The sequence below is a fragment of the Mchenga conophoros genome, linkage group LG11, assembly GCF_057382185.1.
Source record: "Mchenga conophoros isolate Kocher_MC1m ecotype Shallow Benthic linkage group LG11, M_conophoros_male_GT1.1, whole genome shotgun sequence".
In the NCBI taxonomy this organism is placed as follows: domain Eukaryota; kingdom Metazoa; phylum Chordata; class Actinopteri; order Cichliformes; family Cichlidae; genus Mchenga; species Mchenga conophoros.
The window spans coordinates 13,577,047-13,598,593 of record NC_140536.1 but is presented as its reverse complement, the minus strand read 5'-3'; the positions used below and the strand labels follow the sequence as shown (position 1 = coordinate 13,598,593).

Here is a 21,547-nt window from a genome sequence, read left to right as displayed (position 1 = left end):
GGCCGCTGTGGGAACTGTAAACAACACGCACCGCAAACGATGGTGAGCCGGGTATCATGTGATGGTGCCAGGAACTCTCCCTGTGAAGCAGGGCGAAGGGGAAGTGTGGTGGAAAGGCAGAGGCCCAACTGATAAACAGAGCAAAGGGGTAATGCACATGAGGGCCAGCTACGTCGCTCTCAGGAGATGAATAATGAGCCAGGCTGCATGTAAACTGTGGTCAGAAAACAACAAAAGCTGCTGACTAACTGTAGTGGTGGAGAAGTGGGGACGCCCTGTGATTTGGGCTCTTGCCTGCACAGGGAGGCCACCTAAACATGCTCCCTTACTCTGAGCCAAAGCAGAACCGTGGATATAAATGTCCATTCTGTTTTGTTCAATATGTGGGCTCTATGACAGAGTTAAAGTCGGTTAAACTGACAGAGCTAATGTAAAGATGAGGACAGAATTATTAGCACCCCTATGAAATTTAAATCTTTTGTTTAAGGATTTCCAAAGCGCTGTTCAACAGAGCAAGTCATTTTTAAGACAGGTTTTCCAAACATCCCAGTTTAATTTTGGATTCTTAGACACAGCTGTGGGTTGTACTATGGCTCAGTGAAATGGTCAGTTTCTCAGGGGGCTAATAATGTTGATCCTGGTCAATTTTGTTTGTTCTGAATTATTCTCTGGTATAATTTATCTTTTATGGGGAAAATCAGTATGTTTAGGAATGCTACGCTAAAAAAACCACTTTTTTAATAAAAATTTTTGACAGAAAATTTCAATTTTATAGGGCGGGTAATCATTTTGACCTCCTCTGTATAAGATGCACTGGCATCATGGGGGTAAAATTATAGTAAATATGAGAAAATATAGACTCTTATCAATTTTACACATAAAGACCAGTTGCTAGGTAACAGAGAGTGTGAAAACACTTTTGGAATGTGGTTATGGCAGAGCTGTGTTATGACAGTGACATCAGCAATCATATATTTGGGTTTTAGTATCTGAGCATGTGACATACATACATAGACACTGGTGTCTTCCAGGTAGAACGTTCCACATTATGAACTATGCACAACCTGCATCATGGATCCATGTTTTGGGGACTCTGGTCAATTCTTAATTACCACATTTTACAATTAACAGCTAAATTATAAATGTTACATTAGAAAATATTTGTTATAGAGATGCACTTCGTTTCCCTTTCTCTTACCCAATTTCAGACTCTCAAAAGTACCACTCAGAAAGAACACGCACATTTTTGGTTTATTTGCAAAGAAATAAAAAACAAATAGATTTTTTAAGAATGGGATAACTTGTTTTTCTTTTGAGAGCACTGACAACAATGCGCTGATTAAAAAGTTTCATCTTTTTTGATAAGACACTGAGGAAATTTGGTGATCTTCATCCCACTGATGCGTTCAGTCCCCGCTAACGTCAGATTTGTTGTTCTCCTTGGTGGACTTTTTGTTAAGTCCACTGAAGTACTTCTCTCTGAAGGCATTGTGACCCTGGTAGGCGCTGAAGCGGGGATCTGACAGATGGGCCAGGCTATCAAATTCCTGGAAAGAGACGCAGAGGTTACTGTTGAATCTGCTTAACTTAAAAATCTACAAGTTTCCCACAGATATTAAAACAAATTATTCCGTTTACTAAAATATTCTTGCTGCTCCAACCAACATGACATCTTGCTAATAAAGTTTTCATTATGAATAACATATATTACATCTTGAAAACAAAGAAATGAAGTAAATAAATAAATGAACAAAATCAGAAACACCTGAATAAAAGGCAGCTTTTATTTTTGCTTTGCTAAATTCCTCCTACAAATCAACACAGTACTCTCTCACAAGGTGTGCACATGTCTGGCATGTTTATAGAATAGGAAGAGTTATGCGTATATTAATAATACACACACAGGTGATGAAATAAAGGAAAAATCTAAGGAGATGTGGAAAACTCAACACAAAAGACGCCTCGTGGCACATATAATAATGCTGAGCAGGTGTTCCAGGTTTTGTATGGATGGGAGAAGGGAAAGACTTAAATGCTTCTGGAAAATTGGATTTTTCTAAGGTGCAGATGGCAAGCGTGCCAGTCTCAAAGGCTTCTCAGGTGGGCAGTGTTTTAACAGGAACAGTGACTAAAGTGGTATGTGGCTTTAGATCTGCAGGAAAGAGTACATAGTGGGTAACAAATTATGGCTTTGTGATGTTTGTGCATTAATGACATTAGATATTATTGTCAGAAGAAGCTGCATGTGGAAAAAGTGCTGACAGCCTGTGAGGCATCCTTAACCATACTGCTGAGAAGTGCATGAGTATCATAAACAGCCCCAAAAATGAGGGGTTCTGTTGCGCTAACGTGACATCAATCATCCCAAGTTTGTTTTGATTGATCGTCTTTATCACATAAATGAAACATTTCCGTCCTGATTGCAGTGGTCTCTCCCTTGATGAGAATGTCCCCATCCATGCAGCAAAAGAGAGGGAGCACTGAATGTGCTTTAAGTATGAAAATAATGTGTATCATATGCTGTGGCCTTTGCAGCCACCAAATCTCAACTGAACTCAACACCCGTAGGACACAACTCTCCACAACCATCATCAAAACACCAACTGAGGGAATAGGACTGGGAAAAATGGCTGATCCCTCCAGTAGTGCTTCACAAGCACACAAGACTGTTTATCTGTTACCCAGCTGAAAATCAGCTGTTGTGAATCTCAGTTTTACCTCCACTATTAAGGTAAATGAGGTGAGTTGAGAAATGATGACTCCAATCCTGGGGCCTGTAATTTGTCAAAGACACCCCCTCTTTGCTTGCCGATGCTGCCAAGCAACCTGGAAACGTTTTTTATTGCCATTCTGAGGAAAAGATTCAGGTTTAAAAGGTAAAAAGACTGACAACATAAGCACGACCCCAGAGTGATGAGGATAAAAAGACGTGACTACAAAATTGGCACAGAAGACAACAGTGGTTCTTTACTCTTTCAGGTGGAGAGTTACATATACTGAATGTAAAAAATGAGGTGAATGACAAGCGGTCTGGGTAACCAAACAAATTTTGTAACACCGCATAAATAAGAAGAGGTGAGGTTTCTTTACGGAGCTTTACAGGAAACCTTCAAAACAATTAGGCCAACTCCTCCACTGTCAAAACCGGGAAACTGCGGACACACGCATAGAAAAGTGTTGACACACATCAGGCTGCGAATCCTGACGAGCGCGTGCAGATAGGTGCAGACGGAGGCCAATTTGAAAAAACAAACAAACTACAAAACAAAACAAAAAAACTCTACAGACCTGAGCTACAGATACCAGTCAGATAACCTCACACAACGTGTCTCGGTGTGTGCGTGTCATACCAGGCGCTTTATGGGAGCAATTTGGGGTTTTGAAGCGGAATGGATGTCAGATCCAAAGATGGATTGTTTTCCATACAATGTGTGATTATGCCTTTTAGGGTTCCAGTATAAAAGAAATGAGCCAATCACAGCCAGATGGTGAGGATTTACCCGAGACAGACAGAGAGACACCATCACTTCCAGCGGGAGACATGTAAAAGAACACACATACGCGCATACTACATCCGTCTCATGACGCGTGCGTTCATGACAAGAAAAAAAAAAACTCCATGAAAAAACATTAAACGCATGAAGGAACAGGCAGGCGGACACATGTTCTCATTTTACTAGAAGAAAAAGAAGTTATATCAGTTTATGTGTGTTTCATGCACACACATAAACAAATTCTGCAGCACGCACACAAATTTGGTCTGCTGTGAAGATATGAGGTCATTTGTAATGATGCAACCACAATAGATAACCTAAAAACAACATATTTAGCTAGTTGTGATGAAAATGTGCACTTTAAAATCCCTTGGCTTCATCTGGACAGTAACTGGATGAATGACATCACCAAACAGCTAACAGAATGAAAAATAATGACAAATGCCATCTATTTAATTGTTCTAATCAGCATCCAACGCAGCCTGATTTACTGCATTTGCTATCATGTGACGACAAACAGCATGTCCTCGCACTGGAACTGGAAAATATTTTTCTTCTCTGTAAATTAGGCAACTGATTCATTTTGTTTCATCTCTTACACAAACACCCACATGGACACACCTCTGGTTCTTTGATCTTTTCCATGGTGATCAGACGCCGTGAGGTGTGGCTTGAGAGTGTCTGCTCACAGTTGCTGATGAGCTGGAGACATGGATGAAGAGGAACCATCTCCTCGCAGTACCTGGAAAGAGTCCCCACAAACACACAGATACACACACACACACACACACACACAAACACACACAAACACACACACACACACACACACACACACACACACACACACACACACACATGCTACAAATCAGTTTAAATGAGGAGGAAACAAAGAGACAGAAATATAAAGCTAAACCAATATCCATCATCTGACTCTAATAAATTTTGATTGTACGCATCTAAAAGTCTGAATGAGAGGAAGTGTAAGTCCCTTGTGATAACAATGCGCTACAGATGTCATCTGGAGGCCATTAAAAGGCTGCCAGGACACACAGTAATTCTGTCAAGATTACTACCTAACTTTTGCCAGCTCTTTGGGGGTTTTTTCAGCGCGCTCTAATGTCTTTCTTTGCTCTGTGTGTGCTTCTTTCTGTTTCTCAGATAAACACAAAACATTCAAGAGGTTCGGTGCCACAACGGCTGGCGAGGCTAAGGTAGCTCGTTTTGTGTGAAGATGAAGGTGGAAAAAGTGAGGTGACCTGTCGGGTTGGCTGCTGGCTCTGTCATCGCCGGCCAGGCAGGGTTAGGGCGTATTAACGGCAGCTGATGTATGTGTTTGCATATTTGTGTCAGTAGCACTTTCTCCGAACTACCGTCACGCCAGCAACTCAGTCTGATTTGTGCATGACTGTTTGCCTTGTTGCCATGGCGGCAGTTGGGGCTCTGGGGTAATGGGATGTTTGGTTGTCGTGGTGACTGGGCAGTGATGCAGCCAGGCAGCAATTCTGAGCTGCCAATCAGGTGCTCAGTATTTCTACCGCACAAATGAACTGCATCATGACAAGGATGAGTTTCTTGTTTTTCCATCCCTATTTCTCTTTGTAATTACAACGTACCATGTTACTAACAGCCTATTTTATTTAACGACTTGTTTCCTTTAAATTACTTTTTCTTAATTATTGAGATTCAAAAGATGAGATGGCTTTGATCTCCTGCCCTAGCTCTTTTTTCCCCTTTCACATCAGTTTTTTTAACTTTCATCACGCGAGCCCATTTTTGTGTGTTTGACATTCTTGTTTTGTCTGGACAGGTATTTAAGATTCACAGTAAAACTGGTTCGAGACTTATCAACATTAAGATTTCGCACATTTCTAATGGGAAACTGTAATAAATTAGTAAATAAACAAAATGATTTTTTTTTTAAAAAGCAATAGAGTTAAACAGTTTGGCTCACTCACTATAACTCACCACAGAGTGAACAAATGGATAGTCCAAACACAGTCTGTATATAAATGATAGCTGTAGACTTCCGGGGCCAGATTTACTAACACTCCACCAGCACGAACAAAAAAAAGAAGAGAAGAAGAAACAGTAGTGTTTGTATTTATAAAGACAAAATTGCATTTAAATGGTGGAAATAACTCAGATTTTTGTGACTGACCCCATTGCACCAAGTGCGCAAACTTATTTACTAATGTTTGCAAAACAGAATTTATTACTAATTATAACAGGAAAAAAAAACACGTCTTATTATTTGCGCTTGGTTTTGAAATGAACTGACCGTGCCTGTGCTTAGAAAACAGCGCAACTTCTGTAAATCAACCAGAAACTAACCACACCTATGAGAGCTATATGGGGTTTGCACTGACACATTATTTTGCCCCGTTTCAGTGCTGCACCCTTAATCTATCACCAAGGTCTGAGTTGCAAGTTGCAAGTATTTCTTGTTTACAGACTGATGTTCACGTTGCCAATAGACAGGTGGCAGCTTCTGGGTACTACAGGTATTGCTTCCAAGTATCTACTTTACTGTAACTGACAGAGAAGACTTGCTGTTTAAGTTCAACAGTTTAACTAAAAATTACAACGGTACTGTTGCATCACACTGAATGTAGAAGCATGCAAAAGCTTAATTATTGCTATACGATTTCTCTGGAAACTTAAACTCGACTAAGAAATTACAATCTGAAAATGTCACCACTACTCATTTATTCATCTAATATTACCTCTGACTATGCAGTTGATTCATATATTTACTTCCCTTATTTATGCTGTAATTAGCTCACTTTATGGCTTTGATGATGGATAACACATCATCCGTCTCAATACTTTTTCTTCATTTATTTTTTGAGGGCAGAAAAGGAAGAGAGTTTAAGCGGTCTGACCTGGTCTAGGCTCTGTCTTTTGCTGACAGGACTCTGTGTCCCCTGTCATCACACACACACTGCCCCCATTTTCATGAGGCAGACGGACACACACACACACAGAGTCCCCACTGTTTCTATCACAGCCACTGCCGCAGATACACACACACATGTATGTGGGGGTATTGGAAACCTGATATCTCCCCTGTAGAGCCCCAGATTAGACCCAGGAGACAGGCTGCGTCTGGGTTTATACACACAGACACACATATCCAACAACACAAACACACACACTCGCAGATCAGCCTGCACACCATAGAGACATAGTTCATATATGTGACTTGCCTGGCCTCAGATGTTTATTTTGGCACGGCGCTCTGACAGGCACCGGGTCAAGCACCGATGAGATGAGTAGCAAAGACAAATGTGTGAACATGGTGACACAAACGTGTGCACGTGCGCGTACACGGGACCACACACACACACATTCGTGCATATGTTTCGATGCGTGCAGAAACACAAAGCGGCTAAATGGATAAAAGTCAAAGGGTTGCAAACTGATGTCTCTCAGTCACAAGGATACAATAATAGCCGGTGACTGGATCCGTGATTATCCCATCTGCTTCCTGGTCTTTTAATGAGTGACCAGAAAGAGTTTGAGCCCCGTGGCGCTTTTCCTCGCCTAACGTCCGTTTCTGCCTTAGTTTGTTGTGGTTCATATCTACACAAATGAACACCTGCACTGAGAGTCAGCACTTCGCTTTCTGCAAACGCACAGACGCTTTAACAATACACAACTTTGTCTCTGATGAGCCGTCTTAGGCAGCATATAAAGTGCACATTGCTGTCAGTTGTGGTTTGCCGTGGCCCAGCTGTATGGGCAAGAAAGCCTCGGCACACCTGAACATTACTGTAATCCACACAGGTGGTTAGACATGGGAATCAGAATAAAGGGAAATACCCTAAGATAGTAGAAGGTCCTTTGTGAGTGTACAAATCCAGTAAAACACTGTCGTCTGTCTCTCGGGTTCACTTTTCCCTTAATAAAAATCACAAAGCCAGTTTTAATTATAGACAGTAATCAGTCATTTTTATAAAATGTAATAGTGTCTGCTATGTATTCCCTCTTTGCTTCATATTGTTTAGTTATTTGGGTAATTAATTGGCCAAAAACAAATTGAAACCTCGTCGATTGTGCTTACAACAGGCCTGCATTGTGCACTTCTGGTTTATGGTGTAAGCCTGCCCCCTATTGTACAGATCATTATTTAAAGAAAGGCAAAGACAAAACTATTTCCAAACTGAGATGATGAGGTTTGAGCTTAAAATCTGGATTCCGAATTCAAAACTGTTGTTGGTAATCAACAATAACTAAACATGCAGTTGCCATCTTATCTTGCAGTTGCCCTCTGGACCCAGTGGAGGTGGTGAGTGACAGGAGAACGGCGGCTAAGCTGTCATCCCTGTTGGACAACATCTCCCACCCCATGCAGCAGACTGTGACAGCACTGAGCAGCTCCTTCAGTGGGAGACTGCGGCACCCACGGTGTGGGACGGAGAGATTTCGCAGGTCTTTCCTCCCCACTGCTGTCAGACTCCATAATAAAGACTTTAACTGATCAAGCACACACATCCATACATATGCAATAATACCAAGTGCAATAATCCTTTCTGTCATCGTTGTATTTTTACTCAGTTGTATATAGTATTTGTATTTGTATTCTATTTTTATCTTATTGTATATTTATTTTATTTTATTCTACTGTATATAGTATTTTATTTTATTCTATTCTGTACAGTTGTGTACTGTATTTATTCTTATTGTATTCTAATTTTTGCCTCATAACTTTTGCACTGTCCACTTCCTGCTGTGACAAAACAAATTTCCCACGTGTGGGACTAATAAAGGTTATCTTATCTTATCTTATCTTATCTTATCTTGGCAGTGACGCACCAGCTCACCTTACAAAGCCCTGGTGTTTCCTTATAACTTGTTATAGTCCAAGAATATTGCAATGAATCCTGAAATCCTAACTCAGTGTTCTTTACAGCAGTGAAAAGGGGAATAAAGGAAAAAGAAATTACTAATGTTGTAAATAAGTATAATTACAAAGCATCCACTGACTGCAATGATACTGATATGAAGATTGCTATGAAGGTTTTAAAAGCATCTCAGAGCCGCTAAAAGTCCACACAATATAAAAATATTTTAAATTGTGTCACTGTATAAAATTGAGGATAGACACCACTTCAAAGATTATAGGCTTGTTTCTAAACTCCCACAATTCTTCAAGCCTCTAGAAAAACTGTTCAATAACCGATTCAACAAATTATTCGATACATTTAAATTACTCCCCGACAGTCAGTATGGATTCAGTTCAACATCACCATCATTAACTGAATCAAGCGAAGAGATTACAGATGCTATTGTTTAGAAACGGTATGCAATTGGAGGACTTCAAGATCTTTTAAAAACATTTGATACAATCAGTCATGACATATTAATTACGGGTTATATTGCACTGAGTAAAAAAACATTTAATTAATACATGTTTTTTGTGAAGCTGTGTGAATACTCCTGTAACTGCTTGGACTCTGTATGTGGTTTCCTCCAGGGTTCTGTATTGGCTCCACACATGATCATTATTTAAATAAATGGTATTTGTAAGATACATGATGAATTAAAATCAGTTTAAGTCAAAGATGTACAAAAATATGGTTTTTACACGGTATAGCGAGAAGTTAGGGCTTTGACCCACTATTTATACACTTTGTGTTTGCACATGTGTATTGATATGTATATATGTCAATCCAAATACACCTAACAAGTAGGGCTGCTCAATTAATCGAATTTTAATCACGATTACGATCTGGGCTTTCAACGATCATTAAAAATGACTGAGCCGATTATTAGCCCCTCCCTCGTGCTTTACTCTCACGCTGCTCCATGTGGCAAATCAAGCGCACCTCTCTGCATTTCGAACACGTGTCACAACAATTAAGAGGACCGAGGGAAGCTCGGAAAGCTAAGCAGAAGTTATTTGGAGAGGAGAGTGACTGCCGTTGGTTTTAAAATAGAGGTAAAAAAAAAAAAACTTCAGTGGTGTGGAAACATTATGGGTTCGCGGAGTCAGACGTGGATCAAGTAGACACAGTGTGTAAACTTTGCTACAGTGTAGCTGCACCACAGAGCAACACTGCAAAGTTCACTAAACATAGATGTTTACATTTTTCATTTATTTTTTATATTGCAAACATTTGCACTGTTATCAGTATTTGCACACTATTTTATATTATTTTTTGACAATCTTTAAAGTCATTATTCAATACATTGTTATTGTTAAATAAATATCGTCAAATAATCGAGATCTCAATTTCAGTGAAAATAATCGTGATTATCATTTTTGCCATAATCGAGCAGCCCTACTAACAAGTTTAAAAGGACATATTCATGACTGGATAGGGCATAAACAAGAAGCAAAAATGATGCTTATTAGTTAGTTATTACTATTTCAAAAAAACATTAGCTTGTTGATGCCCTCGGGTGACACTGCATTAAAAACATTATGTGTAAACACAGTCAGCCATGCCATCCATAAATGCAGGTTACAGCTCTATCATGCAAAGAAGTAAAGATATGTGAAAATGCCCCAGAAACACTGCTGTATATTATACACTGAACAAAAATATAAACGCAACACCTTTGTTACTGCTCCCATTCCCCATGGGATGGACGTAGAGACCTAAAATTCATTCCAGATACACAATATAACCATCCCTCCCAAACAGTGGTCACAAATCAGTCCAAATGTGTGGTAGTGGGCACATCTGCTATATTGAGATAATCCATCCCACCTCACAGGTGTGCCACATCAGGATGCTGATCTGACATCATGAGTAGTGCACAGGTGTACCTCAGACTGCCCACAACAAAAGGCCACCCTGGAATGTGCAGTTTTTTGTGCTATTGGGGGTCTGGGGACCCAGAACCGGTCAGTATCTGGTGTGACCACCATTTGCCTCATGCAGTGCAACACATCGTCGCATGGAGTCTATCAGATTGTCAATTGTGGCCTGTGGAATGTTGGTCCACTCCACTTCAATGGCTGTGCGAGGTTGTTGGATATTCGTGGGAACTGGTACACGCTGTCGTATACGCCGGTCAAGCACATCCCGAACATGCTCAATGGGTGACATGTCCGGTGAGTATGCTGGCCATGCAAGAACTGGGACATTCTCAGCTGCCATCTGCCCTGAACAATGTGAACCATGATTCATCCGTGAAGCGCACACCTCTCCAACGTGCCAGACGCCATCGAATGTGAGCATTTGCCCACACAAGTCTGTTACGGCGAAGAGCTGGAGTCAGGACGACGGGCATGCAGTTGAGCGTCCCTGAGACGGTTTCTGACAGTTTGTGCAGAAATTGTTTGGTTGTGCAAACCAATTGTTCCAGCAGCTGTCTGGGTGGCTGGTCTCAGACGATCTTGGAGGTGAACCTGCTGGATGTGGAGGTCCTGGGCTGGTGTGGTTACACGAGGTCTGCGGTTGTGAGGCCGGTTGGATGTGCTGCCATATTCTCTGAAACGCCTGTGGAGACGGCTTATTGTTGAGAAATGAACATTCAATGCACGGGCGACAGATCTGGTTGACATTCCTGCTGTCAGCATGCCAATTACACGCTCCCTCATTGCTTGTGGCATCTGTGCCATTTTGCTGTGAGACAAAACTGCACATTCCAGGGTGGCCTTTTGTTGTGGGCAGTCTGAGGTACACCTGTGCACTACTCATGATGTCAGATCAGCATCCTGATGTGGCACACCTGTGAGGTGGGATGGATTATCTCAATATGGCAGATGTGCCCACTACCACACATTTGGACTGATTTGTGACCACTGTTTGGGAGGGATGGTTATATTGTGTATCTGGAATGAATTTTAGGTCTCTACGTCCATCCCATGGGGAATGGGAGCAAAAACAAAAGTGTTGCGTTTATATTTTTGTTGAGTGTATTTGCTTTGAATGCACTGAAAAAGCAGAAGCTTTCAGCTCCCCTCTTATTCAGAAATTGGCATCAGATGTCTTTCTGACGCCACCCCAAAATGCTAACAATTACGAAGTTCTACAAATTTAAGTACTGACAAGTTAACTGGTAAGTTACCTCCTACACTGAACAGATTTATCATCACTCTGAAAATGTGTATGACTAGGTGATGATGCCAAGTCTGTTTACTCACTCTGGCCTGTAGACAGGCAGCCAGTAGACGAGCCTCCCTCCCATGACCAGGTGGTGGGCGGAGAAGTTTAACAGATCTGTGAAGATGTCACTCAGGTGGTACGCCTGTGAGACTGGGACGTGAGACTCTTCAAAACTGTGCAGAATATTGAAATAAAAATACAACATTTAGAACAAAGCAGTGATGGCAAAACTTTGTGGTTTTATTTGGCATTTCATGTACTAGTTTCCTCAGGACTAAACATTGGACTAATTCCCCAGTTATTTATATATGTATATGTATATATATGTAGATAGATAGATAGATAGATAGATAGATAGATAGATAGATAGATAGATAGATAGATAGATAGATAGATAGATAGATAGATAGATAGATAGATAGATAGATAGATAGATAGATAGATAGATAGATGTTGGTATAACTATAATATGTGATGAACTTACACGCCTTCAGCAGGTTTAGCAATGTCCTTGTGGGAGCCTGTTCTCCTCGTGGCTTCCCGGATACCGTATGGAGCTAACAAGAAAAGTCACACAGTGAGTATCAAAAAAATAAAACAAGAAGAGTTTTCTTCCTGTTTACGAAGAACACAGACAGAATAGATGTAGCTGAGGAACATGCTAGCTGCAGTACTGCTACTCAAATTCTAAAGAAACATCAAAAATCTTGGAGTGTCCATAAGCTGAAGAGCCACACAAAACATAAAAAGATGATCCATGAAACAGGCAGAAATAATGTGTTCAACAGACTCTAATGAGCAGCACATAATTTTCAAATTACAGCCTGAACCATAGCTAAAGCGTTTCACTCCCTGTCAGAATCCTGATAATTGCATATTTTCACAACATTTTTTATGTATTTGTAACAGCTCAAAGAAACAATCAAATCTAAAGAATAACAGAGATATTTAATGAAAGGAGATGTTAAATCCCTTGTGGTCTGGTTAGGGTGAACTAAAGGACCTACGGTCAGTAACGATAGCATCAAACAGAGCAGCATCCCTCCACGCAGGCTTGGAGGCATCAGACACCATCACGTCCACGTACATCTTCTGTGCCCCGTACTGCCGCAGGTTGGCTCTGATGTTCTCATCGGGCCCTCGCCACTTTTGGTTTTTACGGCTTGACCGACCTAAAAGACAAAAGGCACCATCAGCAAATCTGAACAGGGGACTGATCTGATTCAAATAGAAAAACAGCATAAAATAAAACTGCAATCCTTAACCTGTAACACTTCAACTGCTGCAGGGTGTAATCTCTAATGAGCAGAGCTTACCTTTCCCGTGAATAGTGTTGTAATCAATGTCAGTTCCACATACATAAGCTCCAAAATGAGAACACGCAACCAGCAGGCTCCCTAAAACACATTGACTCACATTAAAGTATTTACTTTGCTGTCTATAGCTGTCTGTGGGGGGAAGCAACGACTGGATTAACTTACCTGTGCCTACAAATGGGTCAAAAACTAGGTCATCCTGTTTGACCCTGGCGTGGTTGGCCATGATGAATGAGAGGCCAGCGTCCATGCTGGTGTTTCCTATGAAGTGTCTGTTCTTCACACTGTGGGAGCGAATCAGATCACGCTGACCGTCTGCTATCTGTAAAATGGAAGAGTTCAGCTGTAGATCGCTCCACATTCATTTAATGTACACAAGTAGCAAAATGCATCTTACCCATCTGCCGAAGTAGATGTAATTGGGATCCTCGGGGATATTGTTGGGGTCTGTGCCGTAATCCTCTAATAAGCAGAAGATGTGCTGGGGATTCTTAAGGCTTACTGTCCCCTCAAAGGGAAGATACTCCAAGGCCTGGTGAGATTGCATTTTACTATTAGTATTATTATTATTTTATGTGCATATTTATATGTTTTTACATGCACTCGCACATCTAAATACTTACATCGATCCTTTTGATTCTGTCTGCAAACAGCAAAGTTTTGTTGAATGTGTAGACGTTTATCCTGTATGTGGAGTCTTTGTGCATGAATGGACTCTGCAGGGAATGAAGAGCAGAAACAGAAATGAAATGTGTTATTGTGTATTTCATACACTTGCAAAAATCTGTCTTTCCAACAGAATAGTATGATACAAACTCTAAACAACAAACCATGATTTCTGAGGGGAAGTTCAGAAGGGATGTTCTGAGTTCACTGTGTGTTTGCCCGTGGCCCCACAGTTCAAAAGCAGACCTAGAACGACAACCCAACATGAACTAAAGCCACATCTCAGCCAGTCTTGAATCTGTGCAGCATACAGTTATTCCATCAGTAGAGATGTGGCTCTTTCACTTTCCTAACTGCAAAGCTTAAACACTTACTTTGCACACACAGATCTGGCCATGATGCTGTGGACATCTTCCTCAGACAAACCATCCAGGCACCAGAAAGGAGACTACGGAGAAGAGGAGAGATGTGGAGTGACTGCCGGGAAATGTGAGATCTACTAAAGAGAAACATCACCATTCTGCTGCCAATAATCAATGTCTTAGATTAGAATAGAGAGTCAGATTAGAATAAGCCCCTCAACATGCAAACCTTTTCTCTGAAGTTTTCACAGGGATGAAATGGTTTCCCTCTGAGAGCCAGCAGAGCTTTTATTTCCTACATAAGACGGCATATAAAGCGAGAATATTAATGTTATACAAAACAGAAGAATCACATATGAAATATTAAATTAAATTACTACAAACTGTTTCTATGTGATGTAGGCATACAATAATGCCATAAAACAACGCAATATGCTCTATCTGCCAGACCATTGCTCAAGTTTGATGTATTGCTGTGATCAAATTGTAGACATCTCGTCTCCAAAAGTAGGTTACTTTTTTGTTTGTTATGGGCTCATACTTTGAATGAGCCCAACACAAACCGAGAGTCAGAGGAGACTCCAGTCTGCAAATTATCGCTTTTTACACGAACAGTTAATCACTCTGAACCAAAGAGAAACCGACAATATCTGATGCTTGTTACCGGTAACCTGAAGTCTAGATTATCCTGGGCAAGATGCAATAAATACTGGAGGCATGATCGACTACTGAAGGCAGCCATTGTTGTCGCAATTTAAAAATACGTCCGGCTTGAAACCGAGCTCTGACACAAAGTACCGCTTGGGGACTGTATTTCTATAAATGGCAGAAAAATGAGGTACTGTGTTTCATTTAGCTATGATACACTCGTATTAAGTTTTGTACTGCCGCTGTTTTATGCTAACATTATCATACATAAGCACAGGTGAATACTTCGTTTTTAATGTTATTTTGCAACCTTTATTTGCATTAAAAAACTCCTTATCACTTTTTTCATAAACCTGTGTGTATGTGTCTTTTTAATGTCACAAGTAAGCAAATTTTTGTCATCAGTACACATCGGTATGCTTTACTATTCTGGTCATACATGTGTGGATAAAGTCTGTAATCTGCTTTACATCAGAGCCGTCTTGTAAGACCGCCCCTCCTACTGATTGGCTGTCCGGGTTGTCTCTGCCGTGTCACTGGCTGAAGTTGATGTCCATCACAGTGGTTTTGTCTGGTGACAAAAAGGCATCCATCCGCACTCTTGCCTCTGTCAGCACTGCTGCAGTGTTGTTAAGTTGTATTACTTAGTAACAGTGTAACCAGGATTCTTGCTCTTTGGTCGCAATGAAGCGTAACTGCAGGTGAAGGGAGGATCAGGTCAGTGTGTCACTGTTTATATTTACTACGAGAATCTGAAGGACTGAAAACTTCCAGGTTACTTTACAAAGCTAGATGTTCACTCGTTGTTTTGATAATGATATTATATTAACTGTGGGAAATAAGTAATGTCGTTTTAATGAGCTGTCAGCTGAATTTACGATTTAAGATTGCGGCTGCCAGTCATAACTGATGTGATCATACACACAGCTGGATCACAAGAACAGTTGTGTGAAAAATAAGTAGGTGAGACTTAAAGAATTTGGAAACAATAAAGTAACATTAGGAAGATTAAGATGCTGTATTTCTCTGTTGAGAAATGATTGTATATTCAAATTTGTCTTGAACAGAGTCAAACATGGGAACAAACAGCCAGAGCACCACCGTGGAAACAGAAGAGAACGCCCAAACTCCTGCGGCGTGCATCGTTTCTGTTAAAGGCTTGAAGGAAAACTGGCAGAAATGGTCCAGCGAACACCAGGAGTACCAGAAGCACAATCCCTTCAGTCACAACACCAGACCGAGCACGGTGGTCCCTCCGAGGGGAGGGGATGAGTATGGGAAACCCCTGCAGGGTTCCCTGACAGAGCAACGTGGGAGGGATGCTCACACACACATCAGCAGAGAGGTTCAGGAGCTGTGTGAGGTCATAAGGAGCATTGGGGAGTCGGGGGGCAGCGATGGGAAAGTGATTACTGTAAGATTTGGAAAGCTGTTTGAGCATTATGTGACTATCTCGAATAAACTGGTTGGGATTCTTCTGCGAGCGAGGAAACAGAGACTGGTTGACTTCGAAGGGGAGATGCTGTGGCAGGGGAAGGATGATCACGTAGTTATCACTTTGTTGCAGTGACCACAAATGTTTAGATGCCTTGATTCATTGTGCGTGTAGTACACGCAGGTACACAGGCACTTGATGTGGCAGCTTGTGCAGACAAAGAACATGGGGAAACCACTAAATGTCAGTCAAAATGAGAAAAGGTAACTTCAAACCTGAGCATTTTTTTCCCTCCAGCAGCTTGTTGACGAGGTGAAAGTGGAGCAGTGAGCAGTTGAGATGACATCAGATTTCCTAATGGGACCGAACCGAAGCCAAAGAGAACATGAGGCTGCCTGTGACAGACATAATGATGCTATAGGATGAACTTGACCCGACTTGGCCTGACTGCTTCAACATGTATTTATTTTAAGTGTGCTTTGCAATGACACAATATTGCTACAGTTCCAAATTTTGAAACTAATAGTGCAGCTTTAAAGCAATAAGAACCACATCATAAGGAACTATAGACTGAGTACCAGCTCTTATTGAAAGTATGAAAGTACAGGAATATATTTTTTTTAAACACACAGCATTAATAGATTAACACTGTCTCCTAATTGTATCATAATAAAGATAAGAAACGATGTCTTGTGTGTTAAAGTGTTACTGCAGGTGGGTTAAGAGTGAAACTGAAAAAGGGTCTGTATGTAAACCATACTGAGATACTACAAAGGCACTGAGAAGCAACAGAATACTGTTTATTCTAAATTAAAGCCATTCTTAAAGTGCATACCTTTTGTACAGTACATTTTGTTGTTGTTGGTTTTATTCCAATTACCACTGCAAAGTATAACATAATTTCACAGCACATACTTTCATTCATCTTTCCACATGACATTGAACCCCCCCCCCCCCCAATTGTACTTCACTGCTTGATGAGGTCATTGATAACAAAATAAATTAACATTACTATCAGCATCAGAGGATTACTGAGTGGTTTTCACAAATTGTAAGCTTGATGTAAGAACTCATAGCCAAGATTATCAGTTTATATATGATTGATATCAATAATGCAAACTTTCGGGGGGGGTGGGGGTTTCTGCAGTTTCATGTTATAGAGCAGACATACAAGGCATGAAAGCAGCTGTGCAAGACAGGAAATCAAACGGCCTGTGAGAAATCTGAAATCCCAGAACACTCAGTATACAGTGGGTTTTACACTGTATCTTCTGTGCTCTCTCTGTGTCAGTGTGTACAGGGCACTCTAAGTAGCCCATAATGCCTCACAGAAAGTAGCACACTACCGCTGGCCATTACCCACATTGTATAATATCTTGCACTGTGTCAAAGGGAAATTTACAGTCAGTTTAAAAGAAAGAGAGAAAGACGTTTCAGTAATTTGCTGAGATATGCTTGGTATAATATGGACTTATCACAAACATTCATGTCAGTATTTATATTTAGCCAACAATCTAGTACCTTTAATGCAAAAACAAGTAGTGTCCCAAGTGTGTTTGTCTAACTGAGCTCACTATACAGAAATCTAAGAAGGAAGAAGGAAGCAAAGCGTACTGAAGTGTTTCTGTAACAGGATGATAATGAACACACTGTTCTATTTTATAGGAATTCAAAGTTGATTGCTCATTGGTCCCTAAAAGCAATACAATTTTATTAGAGCAGATTTAAATAAATTTACCTATCTTGTCAAAACTCCAGTGTTCCTTACAGCACTTGTTAGGGATTTTAAAAGAGGCTTTAAGGCTTTATGTCTCATACTACTTAGGATATAAAATCTCACGCAGGTATAGCACCTGTTTAAAATACAGTCATTAGTTGTAGACAAACAGTCAGCAAAGTAGTTTCCAGTATGATATCTGCAAGACGCCTGATCTGCAAGTCACCTCAGTGCAGTCAGTCACATATGGCAAGATCCAATGATCCAGATCCAGTGATCAGTTTGTCTCGCCTTTAGAGTTGAGAAGATCAATCAGCTGGTCTGCCTGCAAAACATTAACAAAGGCAGACAGAACAGAAGTCAGACTGTCAGCAATCTTTCTGTGAGACCCTAAAACGTCACCTGGGTGAACTAAGATGATGCCACTAGGAGTTACTGAACTGAATATATTAATGTGTTGACAATGCAAATCTAGAGGGCAGTTCACTGATGCAATCAAGTTACTTAAAACCAGGTTTACACAGCAATGTCCTTATACAGAACAAGTTAGAGACTGACACTGGTCTACATTTTTTCATTTGAAATTTCCATTACCACACAAAAAGTTTAAATAAAGTTTCTACACAGTAACTTGTAGTACTGAAGTACAGGGCTTACTGTGATGAACCAGTAGGAGTTGAGTCTGTAGAAGAGACGTGACATAAAGCCCATTTGACTAGCAGGTGCCAGGACGTGAAGGTGGAGGTGTGTGACAGAACAGAATGGAGGCCAGTGGAAACCAAATCTGCAGACAAAGAAAAGGGTTTAGAAATACTACTTATTTTTTAGTTTTTTTAAACTCATTTTATCTGATATAACAACAAAGCAAACTGTAACTAAGGTTAAGCTAGTCATCAGCAATTAAACTGCATTACAAATGATCTACTATAATTCTGACTAGATTAAGTGCTTGTTCTATTGGTAACTAAAAAACAAAACTGACCGCAAAACGGTGAATATTTGGTGGTCTGGCAACAAAAGATAACTGACTAAAACTGTCTGAAGGTCATACATTCATAACCCACTAATGTAAATTACCATAGAGAGCTGTGAAGTACCAAAATGAAACCCACCTGACATCACTGAGGTCCGTTATGTTGTTTTTTTCCAGGATTTCCTTCCCTTTGTCGACCATCCGCTTCACTGGACATAAACAATAGAAAAAGATGATCCATTTCAAACATTTACAGTTACTTTTTAAAAAATACTTTCCAACCATCCATAGCATTAGTCAGTAATATGTCAGCAATATTGTCTGAGGTGATATAAAATGAAAATCCATGAGCATTACTTAAAAAGTATGCAGTTTAAACTTTACCCAAGGGTACGTGCTCTTTAGTGAGGGATTTACAGTTTCCTACATGTTTGGTTGGGACAACAAGGTAGTGATGGGGGGCTCCAGGTTTGATGTCCCTGAAACATGAGATCTCTTCATCCTGCAGTAATAACACAACATAACACACACACACACACACACACACAAACACACACATTTACACTTTAAACGTGAACGACATTACAGAATGCCTCTAGCATTGGTGCCAAATGCAATTAGTATACTGAATATAATGTAATTTATTGGAGTCTGATTTATATATATATGTATATGTATAAATATATGCTTATTATTCTCTGTATTTTTAATATGAACTTATGCTACGGTTTAACCAACCATCCTTCGGTATCTGTCGGGGGTGAGCCACACCTTTCAACACAGTAAATCAATAACTCTACAGCTATCGGACTAACTAGCTACAATACCACTCAATTACACTCGTATACAGTGAAATTAAACGTTTCTGAATGACTAGTTTTAGAGCTTTTACTACTTGTAAACGCAGGTATTGACAATTAAAGTGTCTTAGGCTAGCTAGCAACGCATTCGTAATTATTTATTACAGTTTTCTTACACAGTGAAGAAGCTCTGTGCCCATTTCATTGTTTACAATCCTGCAGAAAATACATTTCTTATCATATCCTTCGGCTGGCACATTGCTGCTGCTTTTGGAAATATCAACCCGAGCCGGTTGTGTATCCTGGATTTCGGCCATTGTGCTGTACGGAGCTGTCAACAATCAGGCATGCTGAGTCGATCCAAGAGAACATCGAACGCATCAAGCTCGATCGCTCGTCGATCCTTATTGCAGATGTCAGGGAACAGAATTGTCAGAAGAGGGCGACATATTTTCAGTTTTCTCTGGTGACCGAATCTGTCGCACACTAACAATTGTGTCAAACGCACCTTTGATGTTCTCTGATGAAAACAGAAGGGCCCTCATATGTAACTTTTTATATAAGTTGTATTTTCAGCATTCTCTGGATGGTTGTCTCACAGAAATAAATAAATAAATAAATAAATAAATAAATAATAAAAATAAACCCAACACTTACTGTCAGAGAACAAAACCAGTCAGTTATCTTACTATATGATCCAAATAGAAGGGGGTAACTAAGTAAATGGTAAATGGCCTGTATTTATATAGCGCTTTTCTAGTCCCTAAGGACCCCAAAGCGCTTTACATATCCAGTCATCCACCCATTCACGCACACATTCACTAAGCATTAATTTGCTCAGGCTAGAGAATATTAAAGTGGAAGTGTTGCATTAAAGACTCTGAGGTCTAAAGTCAACAGCACAAAGCTTAACTGAGATAGACGTTAAGTGATGCTATATTGTTAGTCAAGGCTGCAGTGAAACTGCTCCACTTTGTAACTTAAACAAAACTAACCACCTACCAACCCGCCCCTGCATTTACTCATGTGGTTAGCCGTGGTTTTCCCTTACTGTTGGTCTTTCTTAGTTCCTTTCCCCTGTGACACATGCAATGGGTACATATACGTTATGGTCTGTTGTTAGGTGTTTGCAAACAAGTGCGCCTCCTCTGCATTAAACTATGCTGCAAGGCTAAAGACTGTAGTTCAAGGTGTTCAAGGTGATATGAGATGGATTTCTTGAGCAGTCAGGCAAAAATGTGAAAAAAAGTTTTTCTTTGGACTAAATCACATAGTGAGCTGTAGCTTGCCATGATATTATTATACACCGATCAGGCTTAATATCATAACAGATGCATAATGTTGATCATCTCCTCATCACAGCACCTGTTAGTGGGTGGGATATATTACATCCATACTGGCAATGGAAGAAGATGACCTGGTGTTTCTCTTTTCTTTCACAGTGTTGAGCAATGTACTGCTGGGAAAACTTAGTCCATGTGAATGTTACTTTGACACGTACCACCTATTTAATCATTGTTGCAGACCCTTTCCTGGAAATAACATTCCCTGATTGCTGTGGCCTCTTTCAGCAGGGCCTTCCCACAATCTGCCACAAAGCAGAAATGGTTCAAGAATGGTTTGAAGAGCACAACTGGTGGTGGTCAGAGGGCCCGGTGGCGCCAGTATCCGGCAGCCTCGCCTCTGTCAGTGTGCCCCAGGGTGGCTGTGGCTACAATGTAGCTTGCCATCACCAGTGTGTGAATGGGTGGATGATTGTGTAAAGCGCTTTGGGGTCCTTAGGACCAAGTAAAGCGCTATACAAATACAGACCTTTTACCATTTGACTTGGCCCCCCAAATCCCCCAGATCTCAATCCACTTGCTAGACAACTCGTTCTGCTCCATGGAGGCCCCACCTCATAGCTGACTTCAGTTAACATCTTGGCACAGGTGCTACTCTGGCTGTGATTTCTGGTTGCGGGGGGTCTTGAAAGCCTGTTTGGGCTGGGCTTGATGTATTCTGTGCAACACAATAACAAATTAAAATCATTAGTCATTACTGTATGTACCTTTTAATCATGGCTTCTCATCACAA

The 21,547-nt window shown here is 40.6% G+C and overlaps 3 protein-coding genes across 4 annotated transcripts; 1 reads left to right on the top strand and 2 right to left on the bottom strand.

Moving 5' to 3' along the window:
- Window positions 1-1,233: 1,233 nt before the first annotated feature.
- On the bottom strand, window positions 1,234-15,164 carry trmt11 (tRNA methyltransferase 11). Of its 2 annotated transcripts, none has more exons than XM_085291016.1 (13): window positions 15,017-15,164; window positions 14,128-14,193; window positions 13,911-13,984; window positions 13,701-13,782; window positions 13,494-13,586; window positions 13,268-13,402; window positions 13,036-13,192; window positions 12,871-12,951; window positions 12,562-12,726; window positions 12,039-12,111; window positions 11,593-11,727; window positions 4,116-4,236; window positions 1,234-1,547 (listed from the first exon to the last, which is right to left on the bottom strand). In XM_085291016.1, exons 3-13 carry the CDS (start codon window positions 13,931-13,933, stop codon window positions 1,407-1,409), a joined length of 1,206 nt encoding a protein of 401 aa, XP_085147142.1. In that variant the 5' UTR covers window positions 13,934-13,984; window positions 14,128-14,193; window positions 15,017-15,164; the 3' UTR covers window positions 1,234-1,406. The 2 variants fall into 2 exon arrangements, with proteins under 2 accessions (XP_085147142.1, XP_085147141.1); XM_085291015.1 differs by lacking the exon at window positions 15,017-15,164 and adding an exon at window positions 14,563-14,669.
- On the top strand, window positions 15,126-16,812 carry LOC146563742 (actin-binding Rho-activating protein). The gene is made up of 2 exons (XM_085291018.1): window positions 15,126-15,263; window positions 15,614-16,812. The coding sequence occupies exon 2, from the start codon at window positions 15,622-15,624 to the stop codon at window positions 16,114-16,116; it is 495 nt and encodes a 164-aa protein (XP_085147144.1). The 5' UTR covers window positions 15,126-15,263; window positions 15,614-15,621; the 3' UTR covers window positions 16,117-16,812.
- Window positions 16,761-19,842, bottom strand: hint3 (histidine triad nucleotide binding protein 3). Its single transcript, XM_085291017.1, has 5 exons — window positions 19,648-19,842; window positions 19,056-19,173; window positions 18,811-18,880; window positions 18,356-18,482; window positions 16,761-18,023 (listed from the first exon to the last, which is right to left on the bottom strand). The coding sequence occupies exons 1-5, from the start codon at window positions 19,786-19,788 to the stop codon at window positions 17,976-17,978; spliced, it is 504 nt and encodes a 167-aa protein (XP_085147143.1). The 5' UTR covers window positions 19,789-19,842; the 3' UTR covers window positions 16,761-17,975.
- Window positions 19,843-21,547: the final 1,705 nt, after the last annotated feature.